Source organism: Lissotriton vulgaris, chromosome 2_1 (assembly GCF_964263255.1).
Source record: "Lissotriton vulgaris chromosome 2_1, aLisVul1.2, whole genome shotgun sequence".
In the NCBI taxonomy this organism is placed as follows: domain Eukaryota; kingdom Metazoa; phylum Chordata; class Amphibia; order Caudata; family Salamandridae; genus Lissotriton; species Lissotriton vulgaris.
The window spans coordinates 1,278,096,414-1,278,112,266 of NC_141687.1; the positions used below are offsets into that span (position 1 = coordinate 1,278,096,414).

A 15,853-nucleotide genomic window follows, 5' to 3' on the forward strand; every position below is an offset into this window, starting at 1 on the left:
ACACAGAATATCTTTGAGTAATGACTACTCATGATTACGATGCACTCTTACATTATCTCAGATGGGATGAAGATTACACTTCTCCAACCTCTTCATAGCTCAGAAACAGTACCTGAACTCCAGTGAGAGCAGTGGATGCCAACGGGGGGGGGGGGGCACTAATGCAAGTTAAATAATCTGTACTTGGTCCGTTCACAACGGCAAGAATAGAAACTGATGCATGACAAGCGTTGCCCAGTGAGAAGGCAACAAAGGAGAGTTACAACAATGCTAGCAAATTATAAGCTATAGGTGGGTTCCACGCCCATTACTGAACACAAGAGTCTCGCAAGTGAGAGTGCATACACTAGTGAATGCTCTCACAGGCTTGAACTAAAAATTGCCAATGCCTATAATTCCTTTTAAATTGTCTCACTCGTGTTTGCTGTTCATTTCTTGCAATTAAGGCTGCCTTGTTTTATTGGCATATGGTCAGGATTTCATTTTGTCAATGCGATGTGGCCAGGGTGCCACGTCATCGAACTACAGTCCATGTGGCTAATGCTTTTTTATTGTAATACAGCTTTTATACATACCCCTTGCAAGGCCATGAGGCAATCCTATTTGCTTTAGGTTCCTGGTACCCTTTTGGCCCACATGGTTGACAGGGAGTTAGATGTACTTTAGTCTACGTAGGGGTGTTGGATGAGGTGTGTAAGGTTCTATGAGGTGCTTAAAACGTGATGTGGCAAACATGCTATGTAGAAGCAGAGACATTTTAAAGCATGGGCAAAGAAGGCAATTTCCCTTGGTCACCACCGTCCAAAGAGCAGCCTGGCAAAGTGAACTTTCTCTATCTCACATCTGTCTGTTTATCCATCTCAACCTTTAATGTATTCAATTTTGTTTAGCATCATGGAGCTTGAGTTAGCAAAAAATGGGTAATAAAATGCCAAGCTTTTCTGGACAGGGACAACTAAAATATGTCTTGCTTGGGGCCCCCAAAATCCTTAAGATGGTAATGCATATAAACGTCAGGTCTTGTGGGGCGTGAGAAAATAGGTGCATCCATACAAGCCTGCTTCTTACGAATGGTCAGTGTCTTAAAGTTGAAACAGCCCCTTAGCATGTGGATAGGCGCATTCTACCAAGGCTTATATTGAGAGACGGACAGAGACACAATTCCTGATATTCCGCCCTCAGAGAAATTTTGTGTTCTAAACAGAACATCCAAAGTTTCTTGGCCAAATCGGAGAGGTCTGCTGATCTCGTACCACCAAGACGGTTGATATAGGAGACTTGCGAAACGTTGTCCATCTTCAAAACAACGGATCTGCCCTGAAGAGAGTGCTTGAAACTCATAAGGGCATAAAGACCGGCAGTCAACTCTAAAAAGTTTATATGGTGGGAGGACTCTGTCCGAGACCAAACGCCACCGGTATCTCTGTCGAGGAGACGTGCACCCCAGCCATGAAGGCTGGCGTCTGACTCCAAGACAAATCCCGGAGTTAAACCGAAGATAGCTCTTCCGTTCCACGCATCCAAATTGTCCAGCCACCAAGAGAGTTCCAGCCTCGCTTGTTGATCCAAGGAAACAAGGTCCCCATACCACAGACCTGATCTGAGGGCATTGGCTTTCACTCTCTGGAGGGCACGATAGTTGAGGGGCCCGGGAAAGATGGGCTGAATCGAAGAAGAAAGTAAGCCCAGAAGTCTGGCCAATTCCCGAAGGGTGAGGGGTTGCTGTCTCAGAGTAACCTGATCTCCTTCCGAATCTTGGCGATATTTTTGTTGGGAAGTAGGAGGAGACATTTGGAAGTGTCCACAGTGAATCCTAGGAATTCTAAAGACTTTGAAATGGTAAGAATGGTTTTTTCTCGGTTTATAATGAAGCCAAGATTCTCTATGAGATCCATGGTGATCCTGAGGTCTTCCAATACTTGAGAATGAGTTTGCAACATGATGAGGATATCGTCCAGATAGATAATGAGGCGAATACCTTTCTCCCTCAGGAGAGAGACAATTGTCCTCATGACCTTGGTGAAGCACCAAGGAGCGCATTAAAGCCCGAAAGGGAGGCCCTGAAATTGGAAGAGGTGACCGTCTCATATAAACTGAAGAAAGGGTTGATGTTCTACTGCCATAGGGATGGTAAAATAAGCGTCTTTTAGATCCAATTTGACCAGCCAATCTCCTTGAAGGAGAAGGTCTCTGAGGAGATGGATGCCTTCCATCTTGAAATGTCAGTACACAAGGTATTTGTTTACCCCCCGAAGGTTTATAACCGGTCTCCAACCTTTGTCTTTCTTCTCGACTAAGAAAAGCGGGCTCACAAATCTTATTTGAGACCAAGGAACCTCGATAATAGCACCTTTCTGGAGCATAGAGGAAACTTCCTCTTTGACGATTTCTAGATGTTCCAAAGGAGGAATCAAAGGATTGGGTGTGACAGTTTGATATGGAATATCCACAAAATCTATTTTGAACCCTTGAACTGTCTTTAGGACCTACGGGTCTTGGGTCAAGGATTTCCAAATGTGATAAAAGTGTTTGAGCCTTCCCCCGATCCTGGTAGGGGAAGAAAAGAGAGAAGGACTTACTTGGACAGTTGTTGTTGGAAGCTCCACGGGAAGAGAAACCTCTGCTGCAAGAACCTCTTCCTCTTTGCGGGTAGAACTGTCGGTTGGAGGGGTATAACCCACTGCCGGTGGTACCTCTTCCTCTATTGGATGAGAAGGGCCGGTAGTTTCCACGACCAGAAGAACGTCCCCTTCTTCCGGCCTGTCCGAAAAGGTTAGTCGAGAAGACACGTCTCATATTATTTTGTGCCTTATCCAAGGGGGTGAAAGTTGCAACATATTTCCCTATGGTCTTAATCATATCTTCCCAGAAGAGAAGGCTCTTAGATTTATTGGAAGGTTCCTTTTCAGCAAGGTCACCGAGTTTAGGGTTAATCTTATTGAGGATGGTCTTCCTCCTTTCGATATTAAGCCCAGAGTTCGCGTTACCAAGTAGAACAATCGCCCTCTGGCTCCAGCCCCTAATTAGGTTAGTATCAAGGGGTAAATTTGAAATATGGGATTCCTCGGCTAGATCGAGGATTTTAGTAAGGGGGCCGAGAACATCAAGGAGGCGATCCTGGCAACCCTTAAGGGCCCTCTCGAGGCCTTTTCTGGGGTCTTTACCCAGTTTGAATAAAAATGTAATGAGGTCGGGATCAAGGTTGGGGGTCTGGCAAACCTTGTCCACGATGGAAGGTCTCGGACATTCGGATCTCAGGGTATTGCGAGTATCTCTCTCTAGGGAATTTCTCAGCCATCTAGTAATAAATTTGGCGACATGATCATGTGGGAACCATCTAGAACTACTAGGGTGGGAGATGTTATTAGGGGAAAACATTTCACCACCCAGAGGGTCGAGAATGGCATCCTTAGAAGAAGGGGAAGAGTCAGCCTCCGAATGGAAATTAAAATCTAAGTCTCCCAGATCTGGGTCATCAAGGTCGAGAACAAACTCGTCATAGGGGTCATTGAAGGCTTCGTCATCATCAGAGTTAGTGTCTGAGTCAACACGTGCACTATCTACATATGTGCCGCTAGGGACACCCGCCAAAGTCGTGCCGCTAGGGACACCCCTCCTAGTTGTGCCACTAGGGGAACCAGTACCTTTTGAGGCGCAGGGGCCTCCCATAGAGCGTGAGGTGCTAGGACCCCCCAGGTCAAGTGATTTACCGCGACCTCCAATAGTGCTTTCACAGTGTTTGACTTTTTTAGAAGATTTTGAGCATATAACCCCAGGATCACGAGGAGAGTCATAGTCTTGTAAAAAGGGTCTCTTATGTGACATAACCTCCTTCAGCGTGTCCAGGATGCAGTAACTCATCTCTTTGTGTAAGAATATTTTAAATGAATCATTGGTATGGTTAGGGGAACTAGTGACAGCATCATCTGACTCCATGTCAGACATGACAGGTAAGTAAATACTGGGTAGATTAAGTTAAAATGCGATATAGAAACAACTTTTTTAATTTGTTTCTAAATAAATTAAAAACTCTATTAATTTGTTTCTAATTAAATAGAATATCAGACTAAATCTTTTTATCGAGAAATATAATGTTAAACTAAATCCCCCCCCTTTTGAAAAAATTTTTTTGGGGGGAAATAAACGTAAGTAAGCCAAAGGGATCCAGCTAAAACTAATTTGCTGGCAAAATCGGGCAGAAAAGGGAAGTGAGAGGCAGGCGAGGAAAAAAACAGCTGATCCGGACCTCGGGAAGCGCAACCGACGCGCTCGAGGCAGCCGATCTCAAAGGAGTTGAGGAATGAACCTTAGGAGGCAGGGGGTGTAGCGCCGCCGCTGCCAAGGTTCATTCCTCTACATGGGGGAGAGAGAAAGAGAGAGAGACGCGCTCGCGCTGAAAGCGAGTGCGTCGACAGTGCCAATTTGAAGAACCGTTGACCCAGAGGCAGTAAAAGGTGGGGGCCTGATTGTAAGCGCCCCGCCTGTCCCACAAACCGCACGTGGGGGCTGAAAAGTAATAAAGCGATCCCGGAGGGGGAAAGGTAATAAAATGCAAATCGGAAATAAATTGCCATGAAGGTGAAGCCTAACCATCGGGGAGGAGGGGAAGGGAGGGAGGGCGACTACCATAGATTGAAGTCAGGAGGGAGATGGGTTACGGGGAAAGTAACCATACAAGCAAGAGAGGGGACAGAGACAACCCAAGCTCTTGTCAATAGCAGTCAATAAGTAGAGGCAGCGAGTAGCGTAAGCATAGCAAGTAAAATTAATATAAGCAATATAATGACAATGTCAAGGAAAGAGAGTAATCAGAGCAACTTATCTGTCTGTGAGCTGCATTTAAAAGAGGCAGCTCTACTCCTGCTCATGCCTTATATTGTTGCTATGTTGTCATCACATTCTTAGTCTTATCTTTATGATGTAAGCTGCTGTTTGTGAGTTGCATTAAAGGATTAATGCATAATGTTAGCCTCTGTGTCTTTATTGAAATCCAGATTCTCTGGTCATGTTAATAGGAGAATCGCAATTCCTGGTCACACTTCAAGAGAACCAGGGTATAAATCATACATAGTCCATCCAACAGTAAAAGAGAAACAATCCCTGCAGTCACTGCTAAAAATCAGAATATAAATTGTGCAGGCTTTACTTAAAAGACACAACCCCTGAAGGCTCTTTCAGACAACCTGTATATATACAGTAGGGTCCACCAGGGTATATGTCACGTGGGCCCATCAACATTCAAGCATTCAGGGTACATAGAATGTGGGATCCACCCAAAAGAAAGGAGGCATCACAGCTCCCGCAGGTACTGTTAAGCAACCATATGATCATGTTAAATGGGCCAGGTGTACATCTTGGAGGACTGTACATCCAAGAACTCTAGTCTTTGGAACCCCATCCGACTTTTGGGTATAATCAGTCTACTCTACTATGCCAAGGGTGTCTTCATGGACACTGGTAAGCCCCCCTTACTATAGGACCCATGGTCCAATCCTGCTGAGACTTGTCATTGCAGAGCTATCACCAGTGACATGTTTCTACACTGTCATTTTAAGGTTGGAGGCCCTGCTGAGCTTTGCTAACGCGGAACCATTGCACCACCACGGCCGGACTGGGAACAGAAACCAGCCCTGGCAATTCCTGGCCCTGGTTTGTGCTACTGAGAGGCTCTGGCCCCGGGGTTGGGGGTGCTAGTGTCAAGCTCTGCTGCTGCTTTTGTCACAGGGGGGGGGGGGGGGGGCGATATTTCAGCACTGCTGCAAAACTGCCCCCCCAGTAACCAAACCGGCCCCCATGGGTCAAAAACCAGCTCCCACCCTTCCGGCTCATTGGAAAAATGCACAATGACCGCTACGGCCAGTTCGGCCCTGCGCACCAACGCTGGACACCTGAGAGGAGCTCTCTCTACTGTTTCCTGTTGGGTGTGAGAGCTAGATCTCTTGATGTTAGATGCCATCCAAAAGTCAGGTTGCACTATGGTTGATGCCAAGAGGTTACGGCGCCATGTTGTCAGTGCCGCGCTCTTGGTGGCACAGCATTAGCCTCCCTACCCTCTCTCATTGGCTCACTCTTGTCCATTGTCTCTTCTTCTCACAGTGCCGCTCTCACTGGGCATGGAGATCACAGTGCCAGCCATCGTCACCGCTCTCAATGGCACGGATTCCCGCTTGCCCTGCACCTTCAACTCCTGCTACAAGGTGGAGAACAAGCTGTTCTCCATGAACTGGACGTACCGGGAGTGCGAGAACTGCAGCGAGGAGACAGTGAGTAGAGGGCGGTACCCCGAGATGACACCACTTTCATTGCTCCACCATCACCTTGATTTCTTCCCTACCCCTATACTTTCCTCTTGCCCCTATATTTTTTCTCATTCCTCTCTTGTACCTCACTCTTCCAAAGGCCTCATTCTCTCCCCTCTCTGCTTCCCCTCTCTTCGTACGCTATCTCCTTTCAATTCAGTTCTGTGCCCCTACCACTATTTGTCCCCTTTTCACCTTCCTTTAACCTTCTCGCTCTTTTCTCTCCCTTTCTCTTTTCCCCTCCTCCTCTACCCTCCAATACCTTCCATTTCTTTCTTCGCCCTCCATTTCGCAGGTCACTTCCCACCTCTCTTTGCTGCTTCTTTCTGCTCCCTTGACTCTCTTTTATCCTCATGCTCTCGCTTGCCACCCGCCAGACCTTCATGCCTTTTCTTCTCACCACCCTCAACATTTCATACATTGATTTTTTAAGCTCTACGCCGAGCTATTAAAAGCTTTGAATAGAATCTCTTGTCTTCTCCTCCCACTTTTCCAAAGCCCCCTCTGTTATATGCTGAGCAGCACTGCCCTCTACTATCGACAAGCAGTTGCACTAATCAAACATTCTGGAGGGGGGGGGGGGGGGGTTCTTTTCGGGAGGGCACAGATAGGGGGCTGGGGCGGGCACAAGATGCACCATATGTTCCATGATGAATTTCATTGCCACTTTATGCGGAAACCTAGCAGAAGATTTAACGCAGTGCTCTACAGAATACAAACACCAAAACAAATTTAAACAAGCATTGGCAAAGCCAATAGGTATCTCCTTTGGACACTATTGGCTTTGCCAATGCCTTTTGACGATGCTTTTCAGCATCAGACTTTTGCCTGGCGCTGTGCAGCATCATCAAAAAACACAAAGGCACAATGTTGCAACTCTCCTTAATGCTGCACACATGCATAATAGCACATGATGATGCCATTTGCTCTCACTTTGATATTTACTAATACAAAACGGTAAATGCCACTTCTATTAGTAAATTAAATACACTTTGGTAATGCCTATTGGGCTCGCCTTTGGGACCAACTGCTGTTGCCAGAGCCTTTGCTGATACGGTCCAGCGTTAAGTTAAAAAAAGGTGCAATGACTCAGCTGCTGATGACAGTCATGCCATTCCACTGGCATCTGCATGTGTAATGACAATGTGCATCAGAACACATGCACATACCAGCAAAATGAGGCAGACACCATTTGCTGTAATTTTTAGTTCTCGCCTAGGATACGGGCTTGAAGAAAAACCCATCTTTTTCATTGGTTCCTCTTGCTGTTCTTTAGAAATTCTGGCTTTTCATTAGTGAATACACTTAGGAGTTCCTCCTTTTGGAATATGGTATCTCCCCATGAGGACTGGCCCTTTTACATGTGCTATTACTGTGCTATTACTATTCAGGTTATTTATACTAAGAGAGAACTCATTTTTAGTTGGCCTGCCTCTTTGCTCATTAGCTGTTTTGTTTACTTGTGCAACAAAACTTTGGTCATTCATTTGCTTGCCTCCACCTCACCCCTCCCACAACACTGTTCTAGGCTCTTATCTCCGGTGCCTCCCCCTCACCTCTCCCAGAGCACGGCTCGCAGGCCCACACCAACCCTCTAAGGCCACTGCTGTTTTGCTTGTTTGGTTAATTTATGCAGTCTACCCCCATCCCCTTGCATTCCCCCGAGATCACTGCTTTGAATTTGTATGTTATTTTAAATTAGTAGCTTTTATATATATAGTGTACTTTGAACTCTTATGTTATTTTAAATTAGTAGTTTTTATTTATATAGCTCACCTATCCATGTTGGTCAATGTTGAGCCGACGGCAGAACAAAAAACGGATCCACAGATTCCCAGTTGGCAGTTCTCACCACTGAGCAACCTCCTTTCCCTATCTGTGTTACACATTGCTGTTCCATATATGGTCAAAAGAGGTCCCAAGGGACTCCTAGTGACAGCCTATGGTACTGCACCCTCACAACACTGCTTGTACATCTTGGCGGGCTCTTTCTTTGCTTCTGCTCTTTTCATTACATTTCCCAGGATTTGTGTTTTATAGGGGAAAGGATGTGGTGTAACGTCCAGCATAGCTGACCTTGGAGCATGGGAACCAGGTTTGAGTCGCAGCGCTGGCTCAACATCCTGTGATTCTGGGTTCATCACTTAATCTGCAATCCTTTTTTTTAGGTGTCAACCTACAGCATTGCTTTAGCAATGCATGTTTGTCGAGATTATAGTGAGGCTTTCAAAAGTCTACCCAAACTGCTGTGGATCGGGTACAGTTCATGTGAGCCAGGCGCATGCACATAGCACACCACAAGCCTCGGCATCAGACTTCAAAGGAATGCGCTCGCCTGCCCCCGCCACAGTAATGCAGAGAGCTTGTTCTCCTTACCATGCACCCACGGGACTCAAAGGAGCTTAGTTGCTTATTCAAATTGCTTTAAAATGTGAAAACTTTTATAAGCCCCTCTACTTGCGCTCTCTTTGTGCCTTGAAAATAAATAAAACAGTCCTGCCGCGCTTGTGTCCTGCAACAGTTTATTGCTTCTAAACTCACATTTATTTATGACGTCTAACCCTCCAACTATATTACTATCATTGATTATTTCTACAGTTGGCTATTTATTGGAATTGGAATATGTGAGTTGCAGGTTGAGCTGCATTGTAAACTGGTGCACGTGTAAAGCGCTCCAATGCCTTTGGGTCCAGTTTGCGCTATATAAATATACTTCTGTTTTGGTAAAAATAAAGGAACTCAAAGTAGCTTATTTTTTCATTCATTTCATTCAAATTGTTTGCAACTGAAATCTTTCATAAGCACCTCTATATGCTCTCTGTTTGTGCCTTGGAAATAAATAAAACAGTCCTGCTGTGCTTCTGTTCTGCAACACACACAACCACACACACACACAACAAAACACACACACACCTACAACCACACACAACCGCAACCACACACAAAACCACACAAACACACACACACAACCACACCCATCAACACACACAAGCACACACACAACAACACACACAACCACACAATCACACTCAAAACCACAAACACAACACACACAACCACACACACAACACACACAACCATACACACAACCACACACACAACCACACACAACCACACACACAACCATACACACAAAACCACACACAACCACACACACGACCACACACAACCACAACTATACACACAACCACACCCAACCACACACACACAACTACAACCACACATACAACAACACACACAACCACACACATACACCAGAAGACCACAAACACAGCACACACAACCACACACACAACCACACACAACACCACACACACAGCACACACAACCACACACACAACCACACACACACCCACCCACACACCCCCCCAGACATACAACCTCACACACACAACCCCACACACACAATCCCACACACACAACACCCCACACACACACAACCCCACACACACACATCCCCCCACACAACCCCACACACACACAACCCACCACACACACAACCCCAGCCACACACACACCCCACACACACACAACCCCCAAACACACCCACACACACTGTGCCCTCACACTATTTTAGGCCACACACACTGCGCACTCACACACTGCACACTCACACACTGCACACTCACACACTGTGCCCTCACACACTGCGCACTCACACACTGTACCCTCACACACTGCGCACTCACACACTGCACACTCACACTACTTTAGGCCAGACTCACTGAGCCCACACACTACTTAGGCCACACACACTGCACCCTCATATTACTTTAGTCCACACACACTGCGCCCGCACACTACTTTAGGACACACACACTGTGCCCTCACACTACTTTAGGCCACACACATTGCGCCCTCACACTACTTTAGGCCACACATAATGTGCCCTCACACTACTTTAGGCCACACACACTGTGCCCTCACACACTGCACCCTCACACACTGCACCCTCACACACTCCACCCTCATACACTCTGCACCCTCACACACTCTGCACCCTCACACACTCTGCACCCTCACACACAATTACACTCTACTGAATACAACATACACTACACACAATACCACTCAGTGCCACATAATTCTATGCTACATAATTACACTGCGCTCAACGCAACATACACTCCAAATACCACTCAGTGCCACATAATTACACACCACATAATTACACTCTACTGAATGCAACACAAACTCCACACAATACCACTCAGTGTCACATAATTATATGCCACATAATTACAATGCAACATACACTCCAAACAATACCACTCAGTGCCACATAATTACACGCCTATCTATCGCCCTCACTCTATCTATCTAGCGCCCTCACTCTATCTATTGCCCTCACTCTATCTATTGCCCTCACTCTATCTATCACCCTCACTCTATCTATCGCCCTCACTCTATCTCTCTATCGCCCTATGTTAGACGGACCGGGAGGGTCGGCCGAGATTACGGGGAGAGGTCTCCGGGGAGAGCCGCCTCCAACGACTGTACAGACAAGTAACTTCCCCCCCACAGACGGACACCACACAAGATTGAAGGTTACGAGACTTTATATGCAATTCTTATGTTACGATGATGTGATACAAGGAGGTCTGGACTCAGGGGTCCCCTCGGTTCTAGTCTCTGGCTTAGGAAAGGGGTAGCGGGACAGTCTTTGTTACCAATGAGTGAAAAATAGCTCTCAATCCTCGAGCTCGGCGTTCTAGATGATCGGGCCGCGGCGGAGCCAGGCAGGTCCCGAGATGGACGAAGGAAAGACGACGGTCCGCGGCGGAGCCTGCAGGTCCCGGTGAAGATGACGGTTACAACGGTCCGCGGCCACGCCAGCAGGTCCCGACGACGATGATGGATTTGAAGGTTGCGAAGGCTGTGGCAGCGCCAACAGGCAGGACGATGGTGCACAAGACAGAGCTACGGCAGCGCCAGTAGTCCGTCTAGGATGAGTTCCTCTTTACGTCTCTCGACTCCAAGATACAACTGCCTTCCTGCTCTGGAGCTGCCCCAGTTATAGGGCTGGCGTGCTTTGATGTCCGGACCCTCGCACTTGGAGGTCGGGAGGTCCGGGATGAGGGAGTCCAGACACCCAGCAGGGGGGTGGAGCCAGCGCCCGGGGCGGCGATGGGCGAGCGGCACTTGGCGGGGGAGAGCCATTGGCACCTCTTTCTCCCATTGACTTGCCAAGTAGCCCGCTCACCTCCTGGGTGGAGGGTGGTGCCGGAATGTCTGAGGCCGGGCCAGGCCCAGGGTTGAGGTCGATCGGGGGCCAGGCGGCCTCGTGGTGGAGTGTCCAAGATGGCGCCCCAGGCTGGGCGCGTGGGCCGGCAGTGGATCGGACCCACGAGGTCAACATGCTCGAGGGCAGGGGTCCCTGAGGGGACGGAGGACGTGCAATGGTGGTGTGTGGTACTTGCGTGACTGGACTCGGGCCTGGTTGGGCCGGGGGAGAGCGGCCCTTCATGTGGCCTGTCCAACACCCTCACTCTAACTATCTATCGCCCTCATTTGATCTATCACCTTCACTCTATCTATTGCCCTCACTCTATCTATTGCCCTTACTCTATCTATCGCCCTCACTCTATCTATCACCCTCACTTTATCTATCGGCCTCACTCTATCTATCGCCCTCACTCTAACACCCTCACTCTATCTATCTAACGCCCTCTATCTGCCGCCCTCTATCTATCTGTCTATCTATCTGTCTATCTATCTATCTATCTATCTATCTATCTATCTATCTATCTATCTATCTATCTATCTATCTATCTATCTATCTATCTATCTATCCCCCTCTATCTATTTATGTATCGCCTTCACTCTATCTATCGCCCTCTATCTATCTATCTTCCTCACTCTATCTATCGCCCTCTATCTATCTATCGCCCTCTCTCTAACTATCACCCTCACTCTATCTATCACCCTCACTCTATCGATCGCCCTCACTCTATCAATCTGTCTATCGCCCTCTATCTATCCATCGCCATCTATCTATCTATCTATCTATCTATCTATCTATCTATCTATCTATCTATCTATCTATCGCCCTCACTCCTATCTATCTATCTATCTATCTATCTATCTATCTATCTATCTATCTATCTATCTATCTATCTATCTATCTATCTATCGCCCTCACTCCTATCTATCTATCTATCTATCTATCTATCTATCTATCTATCTATCTATCTATCTATCTATCTATCTATCTATCTATCTATCTATCTATCTATCGCCCTCACTCCTATCTATCTATCGCCTTCACTCTATCTATCGCCCTCCCTCTATCTATCTATCGCCCTCCCGCTATCTATCTATCGCCCTCCCGCTATCTATCTATCGCCCTCACTCTATCTATCGCTCTCACTCTATCTATCTAGCGCATCACCACATCATCACTCATCACCACCACAGCATCACTCAGGGGAACCACAGCATCACTATGCGCTACCACAACATCACTGAGCGCCACAGCATCACTCGTCGCCACCACAGCATCAATCTGTGCAACCATTCAACAACAACTGGTTCAAATATGTTCTATCAATGTTTCAAGCTTTATTACAAATGTTATAAAAATATGTTAATATTTTACTTCTGTTCTTGGATTTTCGTCACAATAAAATACACTGTACATAATCTGCACAAAAGTCACATAAATACAACACATATTGCATTACAAATGATATAGGTGTCACATTTGCGAAAATTATAACTATTGGCATTGTAAATGACAAAGCTATTAATTTCGCTATTTTCAAAACCAACACATAAATACAAAAATTGTCATTTCAAACAGGAAATATGGACAGGAGAAGGAGCACGTAGAATAGGTTTATCAAGACAGTGAGAAACCATTATAGTTTTACCGTGCGGGCGTTGTTTTCTAGAGTGTGGAGGTGCCGGGTCCTTATTGTGCTCCTCGGTGCTGGCGTAGAGGTGTTTTCTTGCCGCGGTGGTGGCGGCGTTCGCAGTGAGGCTCCTACGCCTGGGCTGGTGGGGGCAGTGGCAGAGCCGAACAAGTCGCACAAGTCCCGGAGGCGTTGCATTGGAGGTGAGAGGGCTGAAATGAGGAGCTACGGCTGTGGCTGGGACTGGAGGTGTTTTTTCCCACAAAGTGCTTGAGGTGGAGAGGCCAGGCAGGGGGGGAGAGCTCACGAAGAGAACTGAGTCCGCTATTAGTGTACTTGTGCAAAAAACAGCGAATGAGTGTTCTCCACATCTAAGTACTGTGTCTCTTAATGAAAACTCTAGAGGTAGTGATTTAAGGGTGGCAGAGCAGAGGGTAACGAAAGGGTTAAAAATAAAAGTCACCCTGTACTGTGGCTATAATCTTAGGAAGATGGAGGCAAGAAAGAAGGCAAATTCTGCAAATCCTGCCTTGAGTGTGCAAAGTACTCTAGGCAGAGTCGGTAAAAGAGTTATTGAAGCAGGCCCCAACAGTCTTCAAGACGTAAACCGGGAGTGGGAGACTCTGAAGAAAAAAGGGCTGAGAGGGAAAAGAGAGATCCACTCTCCAAAGTCAAAATTACGCAATCTTTGAGATCATATTTTAAAGTAGCACCCAAGATAGTAGAATTGAAAACCCCCACGCCGCAGACCCGGGAGCTGACACAGCTATTTTGAGTCCTAATAGATTTCAGGTACTGGGGGAGATCGCCGAAGGGGGGGAGTTTCAGGCCTCAACTCTGCCAATAAAACAAACAGTGGAACAGACAGACAAAGGAGCCCCACTGCCTGATAACATGAGCACACAAATCGATAGCAATAACTTATTAGAAGTACAGCCTGCAGCTAACATGGTTGCTACAGGTGATATTGTCAGTACTCACTCTCAAAGTAACTCTCAAGACCTGACTCAGCTACAAATACCTCCGCAAGCACAAGTACAATCAGTGTCAGAGCTGATTCAAATACTAACAATGGAGGTAAGAAGTAGATTTGAGACTTCGGAGACAAATCAAAAAGAGATTAGGACGGCCTGCGACAGCTTGGAAAAAAACTGGACGACATTACCATAAGGACAATACAGCTAGAGTGTAAGGTAAAAGATCTAGAGGAAAAATCTGAGGCAAACCAAAAACAGATTACAATCTTAAAGGGGAATGAGACTATGCTAAAAGAAAAACTAGAATAGTTGGAAAATAACCAGAGAATAAATAATCTCCGAATTCTAAGAGTACCGGAAGGATCTGAAGGGGATGATATAGGAGCTTTTGTGGTACGGTTACTTAAGCAGGGAGTACATGTAGACTTTTCAGAAGAGGAGTTGATCCAAGATATTCAGAGAGTGCACAGAGATCCTTTTAGGCTCAATGCAAAGAAATCCAAGCCTAGGAGAATTTTAGTCAACCTACTCACTTATAAAGTAAAGGAACAGATACTCTCAAAAGCCTTAAAACAGAAAAGCCTATCATTAGACGGAATGATTTTTGATATTAGATCAGATGTGTCTCAGATAATGGCCAGTAAACAGTGGGAGCTCGGTAAGTTGATTGAACCCTTTAGGAAGTGTGGCGCAATGGCGCAACTAAGATTCCCTGCTAGCCTGCCTGTGATGCATAACAATAAAATGCAGAACTTCCGAATTGTAGAGGAGGCTGAAGCGTTTTTGGAATCAATATCCCTTCTGAAGCAGAAATAAGAAAATTGGAAATTGATGAGATTGGTTTACCTCTGGTTAAAATCATAGTCTTCAACGCTTTTCTTCCCGACATATAGGCTATCTATCAGCTGGTTATGCGTAGGTGGTAGGTATTCCCCCTAATCATTTTTATCTTAATCTTAGCCACAGTTGATGGTGTGTATCTTAATTTAAGCCATGCACTTATGTGTTTTTTCTTTTCCTTTTGTTTGAGTTATTACACTTTTTTCACTGAGAAATGTTAGTGAGATAGATCTCAAGTCCCCAGAGGACTCCTCAGGCATAGGCCATTAAGGAAAAAGGGAAGGGGGGGTTTCCAAGGGAGGGGAAGGGTAGGACACAGTCAAGGGTGTGGGAGCATAGGGAGAAAATTAAAAAAATATTTGTCCTCTGTTAATGCTCTGCAATGCTTACCATAGGAGAGTGGTGGGTGCGAGGACTAGACCATGAGCACCACTAGGGAGGCCCAAATAGAGTTACTCTCATGGAATGTCAATGGCCTTAGAGTAAAACAGAGAAGGGAAAGAGTTCTACAGTACTTAAAAGATGCCTCTGCTCAGATTATAATCTTGCAAGAGACACACTTAACAAAAGAAGAACTATGGAGATTTTTAAGTCCAGAAAGTGGATCCAAAAGTGGTATGCACTGACCATCATTTAACTATAAAAGGTGTGGCAGTTCTTGTTAAAAGTAATCCCCAAATAATAATTGAGGATAGCAGAGTGGATAATCTAGGTAGGTGGGTAATTGTGAGAATACGATGCCACAACCAGATTTTTACAGTTGTTGGCTATTATGGGCCAAACCTGGATAATCCTGATCCATTTAGTAACTTACTGGTAGAGCTCTTAGACTTTCCTGACCCAGTAAGAATGGCAGGCGACTTTAATGTGGTACTTGATGAAA

General features: G+C 46.0%; 1 protein-coding gene across 2 annotated transcripts in view; it reads left to right on the forward strand.

Annotated features, from left to right (window-relative positions):
• The window catches only part of SCN2B (sodium voltage-gated channel beta subunit 2), a 226,374-nt gene that overhangs the window by 153,614 nt on the left and 56,907 nt on the right, over nucleotides 1–15,853 (forward strand). For both annotated transcript variants that reach the window (XM_086957007.1, XM_086957006.1), the window contains one exon: nucleotides 6,097–6,263. In XM_086957007.1, coding sequence (XP_086813133.1) covers nucleotides 6,097–6,263 — 167 coding nt within the window. Of the gene's footprint in view, nucleotides 1–6,096; nucleotides 6,264–15,853 lie in introns of those variants that run through there.